Source organism: Mustela erminea, chromosome 14 (assembly GCF_009829155.1).
Source record: "Mustela erminea isolate mMusErm1 chromosome 14, mMusErm1.Pri, whole genome shotgun sequence".
NCBI classification, from domain to species: domain Eukaryota; kingdom Metazoa; phylum Chordata; class Mammalia; order Carnivora; family Mustelidae; genus Mustela; species Mustela erminea.
Genome location: NC_045627.1, coordinates 42,430,554 through 42,446,323, shown reverse-complemented (window position 1 = coordinate 42,446,323; position 15,770 = coordinate 42,430,554). Strand labels below are relative to the sequence as shown.

The 15,770-nt window shown below is 45.1% G+C and overlaps 1 protein-coding gene across 33 annotated transcripts in view; it reads left to right on the top strand.

Moving 5' to 3' along the window:
* KCNMA1 (potassium calcium-activated channel subfamily M alpha 1) overlaps nucleotides 1–15,770 on the top strand; it is a 724,697-nt gene that overhangs the window by 624,681 nt on the left and 84,246 nt on the right. For 30 of the 33 annotated variants that reach the window (XM_032312897.1, XM_032312898.1, XM_032312877.1 and 27 more), the window contains one exon: nucleotides 7,270–7,363. In XM_032312897.1, the coding sequence (XP_032168788.1) occupies nucleotides 7,270–7,363 (94 nt within the window). Of the gene's footprint in view, nucleotides 1–2,647; nucleotides 2,735–7,269; nucleotides 7,364–15,770 lie in introns of all 33 variants that reach the window. The other 3 variants (XM_032312863.1, XM_032312885.1, XM_032312883.1) reach the window with 1 other exon arrangement.

The following is a 15,770-nucleotide window of genomic DNA, read 5'->3' as shown; positions in this document are numbered from 1 at the left end:
CGCCAGAGCTACAGAAAGGAGTCTGCTACATATACTTTTTGGCTTCAAAGTCATTAGCATCTCATTGGTATCAGAGTAAAGAACAGGGAGAGAAGGAAAGTTGAGAAGGGGTGCTTCGTGGGACTCCTGTGTGTGTTTTTTTTTTCCCCCAGTTGGATTCAAAGTAAAAGTTATCTTCCATCTTCTCCGGCTTTCCCCATCTCCAAACTCATAGCGATAATTTAAGGAAATTCTCGCATTTCTTATGTTAGTTGTGTATTTGTTCTTAGAATTCCATTGTTTATCTTTGTGTCTCATCTCTGAGAAGCTAATATCTAGTCTTTGCTTGAGACTTTTCTTTGCCCTTGAGATGATAGAAATAATCTGTTCCAAGAAAAAAAAAAGAGAGAGAGAGAGAGAGAGAGCCAAAGGCAACCAGATCTCCAAAAGGAATTTTCTACCCAGTACCAAGAAGAGCATTGGGCAAGTTATTAGAGCAGGTCAGGTTTTTAGTGAAGATATATGAGCTGAGATTCTAGATACAGGGGACCTTGATGAATGTCGGACTCCTACCAGGATGCATATAGAACGTGAGGCTTATGGTTTGAGATGGGGGGGGGGGGGAGCATGGTTTCCATAGGTAACATCTAATCCGCCCTGTTTGCTTTCAGAGGATCCATTAGGCCTGCAGTGTTTCCGTAGGGAACATTGCTGTCCAGGTCATGTGGGTTCTGTTAGTATATTTATGTAGTATTTTTTCCTCTCTCCCATGTAGAAGCTGAATTCTTTCATTACTCTGTGTTGATGGACTCAAACTTACACAATTCAGGTTTCCCAGGCAGTGAATAGAGCCAGAAATACACCCTGTGATTAACTTCTACATAACCTATTGTTCCTTAAAGTCTCCCTCCCCTTTCTCCTATTAGCTCTACAAAAGCCAGAAATGAAAAAGCTGCAACATACCTCCCCTCCCTGCCCTGCCAGCCTACCTGGGGACAGTTGCCCCTGAGCCCGGGCTTGGGTCCACAGGGCTACGTACAGAGACTTTCCATCCTCATGTTACGTAATGGCAAGCTAATGTTATTTTCAAACCACATCCTCTAGGTTTTCCAAATAAACCTATTTCCTATTTCTCAGCTAGAAGTTGTGAAATTATCCTGCCTGATAATGTAAAGGATAAAGGTATCGTTCAGTTGTAGACAGTTACATGCGTTCTGTGTTGGCGATGTTATTATTGTTGGCATCGTTTTTGAGAGACAGCATCCTTCCTCTTTTCATTATCTGTGTATTCATATTCTCCGTGATCTTTCAAAAAAATAGGCATATTGATTGGTCTTATCAATAATACTGCAAAGTGTTCACCGATCTGCTGGGGGATATCTGTTATCCCAAGGTTTTCAGACCAGAAGCTCTCATCTCAAGAATATCACACACTTCAACTCCCCCATGTTCTGATACTGAGCTGCTCATGACCCTTTAGGCGTAGAACTTGGCTCCAGTGCCTGCTTTACCATGTCCTAGCCTTCTTCTCTGCTCACTCCCACTGATGGGCACACGACATGCCCCACTTCTGGGATTCATCGTGAACCAATAGCCAGGTGTTCCTTTGTAGCAATTACCAAAGCAAACTCACAGTGTAGATTTTTTATCTGGCACGTGTTGTTCTTGTTGTTTTCCTTCATTGCTTCTGGAAGCATCTGCATCTTCTCATCCATCTGGTTTGTGTCACAGGCAACTGGGGTTCTGGTTGTCTAGGATGACAAGACAGTCCCTCCGGAAAGCAGGTGCCATTCTGTGCTCCCATCCAGGGCATGCTCTTTAGTGGCTACATTCTAAGACCTTGAGAGTTAGATAGCTTGGATTTCCTGGTGAAAGTCTCAGGGTTTCTGTCATATCAGAGAGAGGTTGGGTCAGCTAGGGAGTCTTATCCGTTGTGAATTGTATATTGGGAAAAGACTGTATTACCGCGACTTATAGGATTTTTCTTGGGGACAAAGCCTGGCAAACCTAGAGAAAATAGGAAGCACACTGTTACATCCCTGGGCTGACAACGTGACCCTCTCTCCTTACCTTCAGTTTTGGTGAAACAAGATTGTCATCCTGAAAGGTGGAAAACACACAACCGCTTTCCTTTTTTATCACTCATGATACTAGGAGATGCTATACCTCCTTTCTTAGGAGTGGCAAACCCATGGCTTTTAACACAAGTTAGGCAGCAATCACAACCAAGCTGACCCAGCCTGCTGTTTGAGATGAAAACGATACTTTCACAGTGAGGATTGATGACTCGGAATATAATGATTATTTAGTAGGATGCATTTTAGCAGACTTCAGGAAATAACGGGTCTGGTCTTGCTACTAAACTGAGTTTTCGGTGTCTATGTATGTCACAGGGGGAAGGGTATTCTGTAGGTTTTTGGAAATTATTGCACAAACAAGATTATTTTCTGACATATTATCCTTTCTGACATTGATGACAAAAACACAGCAAAAAGAATTTCAAGAAGCCATCAGGGTAAAAGAAAACTGCAGTTGAGCTGCGAGGAAGAAACTCCCCTTTTCGTAAAGCTATAATTCTATTCGATGATAAAACTCATTTGGAACTTCCCTAATGAAAAATTTCACAAAGGATTCATTTCCGTTTTCTTTTCTCGTTATTGTTTGGCAGTCAAGGTTGCAGCCAGATCGCGCTATCCCAAAGACCCATTTGAGTTCAAGGACACAACTCACGGTCCTCGGCTTGTGGCCGAGCCAGGTGAAGGAGTTCGGGAGCCCGTCTCTCTTTTAAATAACTGCACCCTTCAGCGTTCTATCTTAACATGCTGAGCTCGGTTGAAGAAGACAGATGTACTGTTGTCGATTTCAGCATGCGTTCATTCAGCTTGTTGGGCAGCAAAATCCCAAAGAGAAAAGCCATAGCAGACAAGAAATAACAATTAAAACAAACCGGCCTCCAATCTAGCAGCTTGCTCAAGACGTTCTTCGGAAGCCCTGTTAGCTAGATGCCTTTGCGCTCAAGCCACTTTGCATGCCGCTCACTCTGAGTGATTCCAGTGTGAATATGACATTACTAATGACCTGCTAAGTGTGTGCAGATGTGGGTTTCTCCAGATGTGGTGACTCATAACGTAATGGAGATAGCCAGTCGCCTCATGTTTATGTTTATGTTTGCCTTTTATTGCATTTCCGAGGTTATTTGCTTTGAACTGTTTTTTAACTCCGGCCAACAAATTCACCTTTAAGTGTCACCTTGGCGTCATCCCCCCAAACCCTGTGGAGGAAATGGAGAAGAGGGAGTGTGCCCTCAGGCTGGACCTGAGTGCCGGGCTCATCACACAGCAGCGCTAGGCTCTCTGGAAAAGCTGAAAGTTGGGATCCTTGCCCTATTTTACTCAAAAGGCCTGCAAAGAGGCATTGGTAACCCCAACACAGTGTTTGCAAGCTGGCGAGACCAATAAAGAAAGGGATATCTTTTAAAAAAAATCCAGTAAAATATATGATCATCTTGAAATAAGCCCAGAGCTCTGGCTAGTGTTTCTGGAGGATGTTGCCTTTCTTTTGCTTGAAAACAGAATGCCGATGAAAAGTCGAGTAAAATGTTGTTACAGATGTTCGACTCTGCATTAAGGCTGTTGGAATTACCACCACATCTTAAATCAATTCCCAGAACATTGTCTGGAGGTTATGTCATTGAAATAATGAATCCTCTTTAGTGAAGTATAAGCAAACATGTTAAAACATCATTGTAACTTTAAATTAAACTCTAGCACAAACCAAGGGATCTGAAGCCTCATTAGACTTGCCTGACATTTTTCTAGCACTGAGTCTTCCCCAACTGTAAAACTGTTAGATTCAGAGCCTATTAGACAAGTGAGCGCTGGGAAGTTACAACAGCACATTAAGTGTTATACTTAGGGATGTGCAAAAACAAGCCCTTGAATTTTATGAGCACTTGGAGACTGGATGGAGTTCAGCTCCTATAAAAATTCCACATTGGATTCCTGAACTTGTTTGTGTTTTAAAGAAGCCGGTAAGTCAGGTTCCTTTCAAAGATCGTATCGTCGTGCGCTTGCTTCCACAGCCTGATGCGAGTGAAAATGCCAGAGACAGGGGTGTATGGTAATTAGCCAAAAAGCAGGCTAAGTAGGAGCCCGTAAATGTGCGTTGGCATGAGGTAGTGGCCAATTACTTCGATACATTTGTCTTTCATGAAAGTAAGTAAATTTCAGGCGCTCTTTTAATTTAGTTTTTATTCCTTTCATGTAGTCACAGAAGCCACCACGAAATGAAAATTATATTTTATAGCTTAACTAAGAGTTTTTCTAGATCTGCTTTCTTAAAATATGCAGAAATTGATAGAATCCATATAAAGGATAATAATTAAATATGGTTTATAACCTACTTATGAGAAAGAAGTTATCACTGCTTCTCTCGTGGGATCTAAGCCATATGTAATGGTCTCCATTACACAACATTCATATATTTAAGCTGAAGACGCCCCCCCCCCATTTCTTCAGGGAACAGATCTGCATTTCCAGGCCTGTGAGTGCAGAAGGAAACCTTTGAACATGAGTTTCATTTAAGAGAACAAATCCCGGTTTAAATGCAATATGATTATGATGGATGATCTTTCTGAATTGCAATGAAAATAAATAAGCTCCTTGCTTAGAAGGAGGCATAACTTGAGCACTAGAACAAAGTGTCTCTCTGGAGCTGGGTAACAGGTATTAACTTACATGTCTTCCATGTGAAGATCACCGCAGGTAAACAAACGGACAATGTGCGAGGATCATGGGCACTTAACCAAAGAGGCTTATTTATTTTAGGTCCAGTGCAAATGGGGGACAATAGTTAAGCAAAAGAATCCAACAGAACTGCCAATGAATGGGACTTCTGTTCAGGACCTTACTGAAATGGACCCACTGAATAAGTTAGACAAAACCATGGCAACCTCTGGTGGCCTTAAATAAACAGTAGCCTAGGTTGAGTAAAAGACCTTTCTGGGTGTGTCATGCTAACCATAAGAAGACCTATATGATACAGAAGAAGGCCTGTATGATAGAAAGAGGTCTTTCACCACAGATAGACCCACTCACATGCCCACATGTTCTCTAGTCTGTCATGGGACTCAACTAGTCTAGGTCACCCTGAACACAATACAGCAATTGCAAGGGGTCCATATTAAAAGCTGAACTTGTATTATGGGTGCAATCGATGTAAGGTTTTCTACCCCATCCTTACATGGGGAAAATGCAAAAGTATACTTATACACACACCTCTCTCCCTATCTCCCTTTCTCTCCTCTTTCTCGGTCTTTCTCTCCCTTTCTCTGTCACTCACTGCCTTTCTACCCCCTTATTAACCTGGGATGCCTGGCCCCCTATCCTGGGAAAGGAAGATGAATTCAGGTCAAGCTCAGAGTGCCTGTTTGCTTGCCGAGAGATGTGTATCAACTCTAAGTGATTTTTTTCAATACCATTTATGTGGCTTGTATTTATTTCCTTTAATCTTTTAAGTGCTGTTTAGTCTCTGTGTGATTTGCTGTGGATACTCATTTCTGATAAGATGCGATATCCTCCCCAGCCACTCAGTTCCTGCCTGGAGCCCTAAGTGACTGATAGGGTCGCAGCCCGAGCCTGGGCCTCAGGGGGGATGGGATGGGGCGAGGGAGCAGCTGGTAGAGTGAGTGGGCTGTGGGCATTTGTAGGTGCTTTCTTGCCTTCATTGCTTCTGGAATCGCTCTCACCTCAAACTGCTTTCTTGTTCCCTTTCCATGTGTCAGCCAGAATACAGTCAACCCCAGACTAAGAATGGAATAGGGGAATGGACCAAGTGGCGTACTTTGAAGCAGCTTTGGGAGATAGTTAGATTATTAAAATCCCTTGGAACCATGTATTGTAATATACTACATTTATTTAGGGTTTTTAGGGAAGTACCATATAACGCATGCCCCGATATGGGTCTTCCCGGGCAATGTCAAGTAGCAGAGATGGCATTCCACCCCACCACCCCCCGCGCCCCACCTAAGACTTACACCATTAACATATGTCAAACTTCTTTTGATGTCACCTCTGCTAATATTTCTCTTCTTAGCTTTAAGGTTACTGCCGTGCTTTCCGGGTTTCAAGGGTGCTTCCTCCCAGTCTGTGTTGCAGTCAACTCTAAGAATCCAAGGACCCTCTATTTTTCCTTCTTGACATTACAGCTTTAGCCTGAATTGGTGGGGGTGGGAGTGGGCAGAGCGGGGCTAGAATTTTGCCGCTGATGCCCTTGGGTGAGGGGCTGGGTGCGCATCTGCTAATTATCAAGCCGCGCTCTTAAAAAGAAGCATGATGCGAGCTAATACATCTATAAAGCTTATTAGTGGGTGTCTTTGGGCAAAAGCAGTAGAGTGTGCTGTGTTGTTTGTGAGTGAACCTTCACATTGCTTAGCGATCTGTGTGGTTTAGACATTTGGAAAACAGCCTTTGGTTTCCAACGCCCTCTGCTGCCCTCCCTCCCTGCCCCACCTCCCCCACCACCACATCATCAGAGATATCACTCAGTGGCAACCTCCTCCTTTTATTCGGGTGCTCTTCTCCAGCCTGGTTCTCCAACCTCACAGCCCAGTCTTAATGAGTGGAGAAGGGATCCCATGTGCACGCCCCCTACACGCTCTCCCTCTAGGGAGCTGCAGGGACAGAGCCAGGATTGGCTGGGGATCCTTGAGCCAGCAGGCACCAATGTTCCCAGTCTTCCCCAACTGAAACATTGGCTGTCAAGGCCTCAGATCCTTGCCCCTCTCCAAGGCTCTTCCTCTGGCGTGCACGGATGAGGCACCTGCTAAGTTGGTTCATTTGTACGATCAGCTGCTCTTCTGCTGCCGTTTCCCATACAACTTTATCTCTGATTGTGGTTTTGGAAAAACCCATTCTATTACTTAGCAAAGTAACTACAATTAACTCTAAGAATAATGATTGAGCATTTCCACATATATATATATATATGTATATTTTCTATATACAGATAAATCATGATTTCTTTTCTCTCTTACGGCAGGGCGCTTACAAACTGGTGTAGTCTGTTTCAAGTGCATGTTCAAAAGCTGGAGTGCTAAGAGGTGATCATTTCACCTTTTCTAAGCTGGCCTCTTTGACTAACACATTTGGTCTTTGTCACTGGGTCCTAAAAGCCAGCCATGAGTTCCTAGTGAGTGACTGAGCCGTGAGTGTGTGTCCTTTGATATCTTGCCTGTATCTCTCAGTCTGCCCTCAAACTGTTCATAATCTCATGAGCTGCCTGTCTTTCCAGTTGAAGATGAGCAGCCATCAACACTGTCCCCCAAAAAAAAGCAGCGGAATGGAGGCATGCGGAACTCACCGAGCTCCTCGCCCAAGCTGATGAGGTAAGAGGAGAGGCCACGCGGGGCACCCTTCCGGCTCCTCGCCGCCCCTCTGGGCCCCCTCCCCACCCCACCCAGGCCCAGAGCCTCCCCTCCCCCGGCAAGGCAAGCACGAGACGGGGGAGGGGACCCATCGTTAGGTGGCTTCTTAAAGGCTGGAGTATTTATTCTGTCAGCTTGTCAGCAGTTAATGATAGAGCTGAAAAAAATTCTGTCATGAAAAACAGTTTGAAAAGCTGTTTGAAAAATACATAGGCTTTAAAGTCTTAGCTGTCACCATGTCCTGTCTATGTGTAGTTCCTAAACAGCAGTGGCACTAATGACGCCGGCAACCAATCAGAGGGATGCGTGTGGTTAGTTCGCCTCCGGCGAGTCTCTTTCTGCTGGAGTCCCTCCGAGGACTGTTTTCTGTACTTAAGGCCATATGTGAGATGTATCATCACAATCAAAAATGAACCTGAAGATTACCTTCCTTTTATCCTGTCGATTGAAATCAAATTTCTGTTAATTGATTTTGACTCATAAAAAAAGTCTAATAATCTGTGGACTTGCCAAAGCAAAGTTCAAAAGTAATCCAGTTCTGCTCCGGCTAAAAGCAATATTAATTATGAAATAGAGCGTGTGTGTAGCCTCTCTCTCTCTCTCTCTCCCCCTACCTCCCTTCCCTCCTCTCCTCCCTCCTTCAATTTCCCTCTCTTTCCTCCCTCCCTCCCTTCTTTCTTTCTTTCTTTCTTTCTTTCTTGATGGTGGCTTCCTCTTGGAAATAGCAAATGAAACCAAGTTTCAACAGAGTTCTGCAGGTTTCTCTTCTGGGCCTCTTTATCTTTCATATCCCCTGGTTGTTTTTGATTCACCTGCCAATCCCAGTGCTTATTTCCTCTAACATCCTAACTCTCTAGCACCAACGTGATGAAACGGGAGTGATCCCTAAGTCATTACCGCCATGGAAGCACCTGCCATCTTGATGCTTGATGCTTCTTTCTTCTTCTCGTCTCTTCTCTCTCTCTTTCCCTCTCTCTTTGGACATTGGCTGCTCTCCTCCCTTTGATTACCGGCATTAAATTATGTCCATTCTTCTCCCCACCAGCTCCCCGCACCCCGCACCCCGCCCCGCTCTTCCCTGTTTCTACACATTTGCATCTCCCTGGCCCTCTATGACCACCCTTCTAGGTCGCAGATGGGGCCGTCCTTCTCCCTGCTGTCGAGGACACAGGCTCCAGGAGGACTCCCCCCAGCCCCATGTCCTTTTCCGTTAGGATCATCTCTTCCTGGGAGATGTTTCCCGAACAGCCCTCTGCCTGCCCCTTCGCTCAGTCTTGCTGGGGTGTTGCTGATTTACATGCTTGTTTACAGTTTATGAGGAGGAATAAAATGCACCAACTGCCAAGCTTCTCATTTTTATGATGCCAGTTGTCATGCTAACATTCATTTCCTATTTCCTCACCTTTAGGTAATCGCCTTATCTAATGCTAATAGTTTTACCCATTTAAAGTAGAGAAAAGCCCAGGCGCTTTCTTTTGCCTAAATTTAGAGAGAAGCAAATAAATAAATAAAGAGAAGTCTGAAAAATCTGAAACCTTTGGAGCCAAATTCCCTGTCCCTGTTTGCTATGTAAAGTATGGCTCATTTCTTTGATCTTGAGTAATAATAATTCTGAGGCGTTATACTGTTTTCATATGCTTCAAAGCTGTGTCAAAGTTTTGCTGCTTAAGGGTACTTCTTTATTCTGTTGGCTCTTGGGTACCAAGATGACAGGTCTTCTGTACGAGGTGGAAGCTTTTTTAAGTCGTAGCCTTCAGCAAAACATCAAATTACCAAATCCAGGGTAACATACTTCTACACAAATGCCTTTCCTGTAGATATATTATACCATATATATTAAATACTTTAGTGTTACACGCTACATTTTATGTGCAATAGAAAGTGATGGTTTGAGGTAGCCTTGGGGGGACTTTTTTTTCCACAAGCAGAAAAAGCTAGTGTATACCGTATCAAGCATGGTTTTTACAGGACTTTCTGCCCGAAGGCCTTTGTAAATAAGTAATGATCAACAGATTGGCTGTGGGTTTTTGAAAAGCATGCCTATGTCAGTTTGCATGATGGGGGAGAATTTTCAAAGTGGGTCTTGCTTTCATTGCCTGTTGGAGAGGGGCTGAGGGAGCAGTCATCCCGGGCTGGGGCTGTCTGCTCCGCAGTGCATCAGAATTGCTAAACGTGGGTCAGGCGGCGAGCTGAAGCTCGCCAAGCTACAGAACTTGGGTTTCTGGTGTCGGTGCCTTTGGGCTACTCTCTGGCCACTGTGACTGCTTTAACCCACCTGCCCACTGCGGTCTCGGCAGCAGCTCAGCTGGCACAGGCGGTCCCATGACAAGTCAGAGGATCTTTGACGTTCCTCCTTCAACGTGACTTTCTGTGTCCCAGGTGCTCTGCATCGTCTTCTGTCATGGAGGCAAAGGCCGGGTGCTGAGCCCTCCTTTTCCCTTTACTCGGCAGTTTTGCTCGGTTTGAATGTCCGGCACAGACACGCGGGCAGCCAGGACCTAATTTTGTTATGCCTCTCTTGTTGATTGAGAAGCAAGATAGGAGCTCATGCCGCTTCTCGTGGTTTCTCCAGGTCACCCCACCTCTTCCCAGACTCCCTTTCCACTCTACAGAAGATAGGACTCTTAGGTCCTATTCCTTCTGACCTGAAAAATCCATAAAGGAAGATAATGACTTATCTGAAGTGGGTTTTTCGACATGAGTTTGTGGCTTGGCTTGTTTGAGCAGAATCGATCATTCTGAATGTGGGAAGGTTTTAGTGGCCTATGAGCAGTGATAGGAACGGCTCCAAGAGAAACCTGAGAGTCCAGAATAGGCAAGGATGGGCCTGAATTTACCGCTGTGGCTTCTGCAAATAAAACAGGCTCCTGTGTGAGGGTTCCCTGCAAACCATTGGCTGGAGTGAAGAGCTGCCGGGACCCTGCGCTTGTGGTCTTTGTCTTCCCTTTGTTCTGGGATCAGACTCACCCTGGTTTTTCAGTGCCACTTTGCTCCCCGCTCAACCATTAGGCGAACAGCCTTGTTTTGTGTGTCTGGATCCTGATGCACTAGGGTTTTTAGTCGCCCTGACAGAAAACAATTCTCGCAGCCCAACTGAGCCAAATGGCAACATCTGTGCTCCAAGACAGTGCGCCCCATGTCTTGATGGATGACCTTTGGCTTACAAACCCGCCAAGAGGAGAAGACCATGGGGTTTCCCAGGTTCTTGTTATATGCCTTCCTTGTTGATCTCTTAGCATGCAATGATTTAAGGAACCTCTCCTTGTTTCCCTTTCAAGTCACCAGGCCCTCATTGTCCACTTGTCCCTGCTAGTGAGGCTTGTGCCTTGGGAGGAAGACTGCACTTTCCTTCTGTTGCAAGACCGTAGAGGGCAAGAACATTGTCTCTGGATAGCCAAGTTGAGTGCTTTTAATTTCAGGGGTCTCGGAGACCCCACTGGACATCAAATGAAAGCTGTCTACAATGTCTCTCTGGGGCTAGGGAATGCACACTGGGTACCATTTCGACTACAACCGAAGCAGATTTGTGGCTTCCTTCATTCCCCACCCAGCTTACAACTGTGCTCCATTCTTTCCACGCCCACCTTCAAGGAGCTGTGTTCACAGACACTGGTGGATAATAAGAGTATTTCTCCAGCAGGTAGACGGTATCAAGTCAATGCCTGGACTCCCATGCTATACCCTCAAACTGGATCCAGAAATGTTGTTTGTTTCAGCTGTCTGTTTTGATTCCTTTTCTTAAATTAATTCACTTCTCATCTAGCAAATGCTTTTTGATAGCCTACTGTATTTGGGATTGTAGGAAGTCTTTGAGGAGCATGAAGAGGATGGGTTAGAGTAGGTCTCTGCTCTTCAAAACAATCCCTGTAACATAGGAGACGGGCAAGTGTGTGTGGCAAAACAGAGTAGAAACAGCTTGGAGATGTACTGACGTGGGCTGTGAGAACAAAGAGAGCTGCCCTTACTTCTGGTTTGGGAGGCAGAGCCTGGTTTGTGAAGGAGCTTTCATTTAAACCTACCCCTCGATGATGAGGGGTAGTTCTCTCATAATATCAATGCTTACCCTTGTTCATGGCTTACTGGGTACCAGGCATCATTCCAAGAACATTATGCCTGTGAACTCACTGAATCTTAACTATGGCTCCATAAGATGGGGGAATTATACTTTCCCCCATTTTACAAATGAAGACGCTGCGTGGCGGAGACGTAAAGTCTGGTGGATCTAGTGAGTCTTACCCAATGAAGAAGATTTGGACCCAGGTAGCTTAGCTTCCAAGCCCATTTATGAACTCTTTCACTGTTCCATCCAATGGAGGAAATAAGGAGAGTGCTCAGGCCATAGTAAGTGGCTTGATGTGGCTGGAGCAGGGGCTTCTTGGAGGGGTATAACCGGACGTGGCATGCTGTAAGTATTCGTGTACCCACTCATGAAGGCCTTTGCCTATCATTGGTACTGGGAAACCCTTGCACGTCTTGAGGATACAGAGTTTTGGGAGGCTCACTGGTGGCAGTATAAGGAAAGGTATAGAACCAAGCCTCCCTCAGGGGCTTTCTGGACACATGTTACATAAATAGGTGTGAGCAGAAGGCCCAGCCAGCGCCAGCCTCTGCCAAGGTCCTTCGGATGCCAGACCACTTAGGGTCTGAGCCAAAAGTGGGCCACAGTCTTCCGAAGAAGGACACACAGCATTCCTGACATCAGTCCATGTTCACCTCTTTCTCCAGGACCTAGGAAACTTGGAGTCAGATGGAGGGGCCGTGAGCCATGAGGACTCATGCAGGATGTGCTGGGTAGACGGTTTACCAAAGAGATGGTCCCAGCCAGGCTGGTATGGTTAATCGACAATACAGAAAACAGAGAAATTGAACATGGTGAGGGGAGTTTCATGTCACATGGCCTAGAAAATATTAGAGATTGGTTGACTTCCTGAACAGGAAGGGAAGTAGGATTTGAGGAAAACCGATTAGCCTCTTGGGCATTTACTGATCATTAAGTGGAATAAACTCATCTGCTTGTTAAGTCCTATCCCTCTCTTTTGAATCCTACCTACCATGGGGTCTTTTTATTAGGACTGCCAACTTGAAAGGTTCTAGTAATAGAAAATGGCAAGATGTCCTGAGCCCTGTCAGATTTGGGGACAGAATGCCATTCTCGCTGTTCCTTCCAACTGGGCAGAATAAAGGCGGCAGGCAGGGACAGCTTAGCTAAGTAAATTCACCTCTGAATGCACAAATAAATAGCCAATGACAGGCCCCCATGGGACTGGAGAAGAAAGGAATAGTGGGACTCATCATACCAGGGCTTGGGGCGGATTTGACACAGGTCTCTGGACAAGTTGCATTCTCAGCAGCGGGTCATTATCCCATCCTCTCCTTTCAAGAGCGTCTTGCCTGCTCTCCTCTAGGACTGAAGAACATATCAGTCCTCCTAGGTTGTCTCCCAGACATAAAGGCAGTAATTTTCTTCTTCCTTTTAGAATGGTGGCGGCCTAACGAGAAATGATGTAGGAGGTCGCAGTAGTTTTTGACTGTTTACTTGTTAGGCAGGAAAAAAGATGTAAAGAGATGGAGAAGTTGAAAGTGATGCTGGTTTTGGCAGAGTGGCTAGAGCCTGGCCTGAATGTTTTGTCAAGGTGACTCCAAGGACAGCCATGAAGAGGATGGGTGGGAGGTGGGGGTGGGGGTGGGGGTAGAAATGGGGGCAGCTGTGTCTCAGGAGAGATGCTCATTATACAGGAGGGTGGGGGCAGTGTTGAAGGATGAGTGAAGGTAGGAGCCAGAACCAAAAGCCCATATCCTTCCAACATAGCAGGAAATCCTATTGGTCTAGAAATGGAATGTACCCCAGAATGAGGCAGATTGTTTATGGTGCTGAAAACCCAAATATGAGCCCTTTTGAGGAGACCACCTGAGACTGTCTTCACAACCAGAGACTCACTTGCACGGCTGTCACTCTTGAGCAGTGCAGTGGAGGACTTAGTTACTAATCGCCTTGTGTTTTTATGGAGTAGAAGAGGAAATGAGGAGAAAGGAGGGTAGAAAACTGAATTATAAGTGTACTTTACAAGAACTAATATTTCACTTGCCTTTTTTTAGGAAAAAAAAAAAAAAAAGATTTTTGTTTATTTGAGAGACAGGGGAAGAGCATGAACCCGGGGAGATAGAGAGGCAGAAGCAGACTCTCTGCTGGCCGAGGAGCCCGATACAGGGCTTCACCCTGGACCTTGGGATCATGACCTGAGCCAAGAACAGACACTTAAATGACTGAGCCACCCAGATGCCCCTTCATTTGTCTTTTTATGTTTGTTTATTTGCTGATTAACTCATGGGCGTGGAGGTAAGCAAGAGAGAGGCGTGCAGGTGGGGAACCCCGTCAGGTATTGATACAACCTTTCAAGTTCCAGAGAGTCACACAGTGAGAGTCAGGATAGGCAACTTGAGTGTAGTTTTGTCTTCAGCCCTATGATTCTCCATGTGGATAGAAGGGCCAGAACTATGGAGAGCCATACATAGGAGGTACCTCCTAAAATCTGCACCTAGACCCTTCACTTGCATGACTCTGGCCCTGGCCTTGCTGGAGAGAATCATAGACTTCCGGTCTGTGTGTTGCAAACAATTGCTAGCTTTGGTAGAATTGACTTGAACCATATAGTTTCTCCATCTGGGCAACACTTTATGGTGATGGTTCTCAAACTTCAGCATGCATACAATCATCTAGAGCCTCTTGTTCAAGCAGCTAGATCCAGTAGGTCTGGGCTGGGCTTGAGAATTTGCATTTCTCTCAAGCTCCAAGGTGATGCTGATGCAGCTGGTATGGGGCCACAGTTTGAGAACTACTGCTTCTGTAAATCAGAACAGCAAAGGAAGCTTAATGTAATAGGGACCTTTCTTGCAGAAATGTTCAGACTTGACAATGGAGCACTAAATAGTTGCTTCATTAAAAACGCCTGTCTTGACCACTGTTGGCCATCAAACATGAGTCCTTCCTGCTGATCAGGTGGCTCTAGACCCACTCCTTAAACAGCCGGACCTGTTTAAGTCGTATTTTCAGAGTCTCCCTTTAGATCAAGGTGCCCTATTTCAAATATAGTCTCTGTAAAGTGAAAAACAGTACAAGAGCTTTAGTTGTTCCGCCAACAAATTGTTGCAAGATATCAGAGGTGAATGGACTATCACTGAGCACATTTTCAGGTCTCCATAAAAGGTCTGGTGAGTTTCCATTGACTGGTTTAAGAGTCAAGAGATTGGAGTGAGGGACTAGAGATTGTTCATCAGTTCTTCTCATTAGGTGATTGTTTATTGAGCATGTACAATGTCTTCTGCGGGATTCTGGAAACTCACCAGAGAGTAAGATAGGAGTTCCTTGCACTCAAGAAGCTCAGCATCCAAAGGATGAGACAAAAATGCAAATTATTATCTCAGAAGGAGCATCTCTTACTTCTATGGGAGCTCCTAGGAAGGGCAAACAGCTTCTGTCCCTGGTTATAGAGGAGGACAGTTTCAGGAGGAACCTTTGAAACAAAGCATGAGGCCTCAAAAATATCCCCCTAGCCCTGCAGTGGTGCTTGACATGATAAATATACTCCTCAGAATTAGTCTTTGCCATGGGACAAAGAGCCTGCCTTGGGCTGAGAAATTCTCTCACAGTTTATCTGGCCTCTGGTTTCCCAGGGAGATACTGTAGGGGGCTCCAGCCTACCTGGGATTCTTGGAAGGACAGGAGAGCCCTTACCAGGTGAGAAATGAGCTCCCGAAACTCAAGCACTCAAGCAAAGGATGCAATTCAAAAACCATGTTGTAACTTTCCTCTTTCACACTTATTTTATTTTATTTTATTTTTTTTGGTGGTTTGTTTACTTGTACTTTAATGTAAATTTCTGAAGGCCAGTGTTGAACCCACTGCCACGGAAGAACTGGGATTTGCTGTATTTGCCTGTAAGGGGATCTGTGCTCTTTAAAATATAATACTGGCTTCCCCACAGCAGGTTTGCTAGGAAAGGGATTTGTGGTTTTGCTTTAGGCACTTGTCTTCAAGGCAAGCTTTTTGTGTTTCTGCTGTAGAAGGACGTTTAGTTCACTTCCTCAGATTAATTAATGGCAAGTGGCATTCCTTGCTCTGCAAATCCTCAAAACAATGATCTTTTATTTTTTATTTGAAGTCAGGCATGCTTAATTTCTAGCTGTGGACTTTGAGGGTATGAGCTAAGATTCAAGACGCAGAGTTATGAAAAATTGAACTCACTGGGACTCCTCAGTTGCTATAAAAATGTGGGTATTCCTGAACAGAGCCTTCAGATACTGGAACATGGCAAAAGCTCTCCCAGGCTTGATTGATTATTGAGGCTCTGCTTAGCACCTTGTCCTGAGA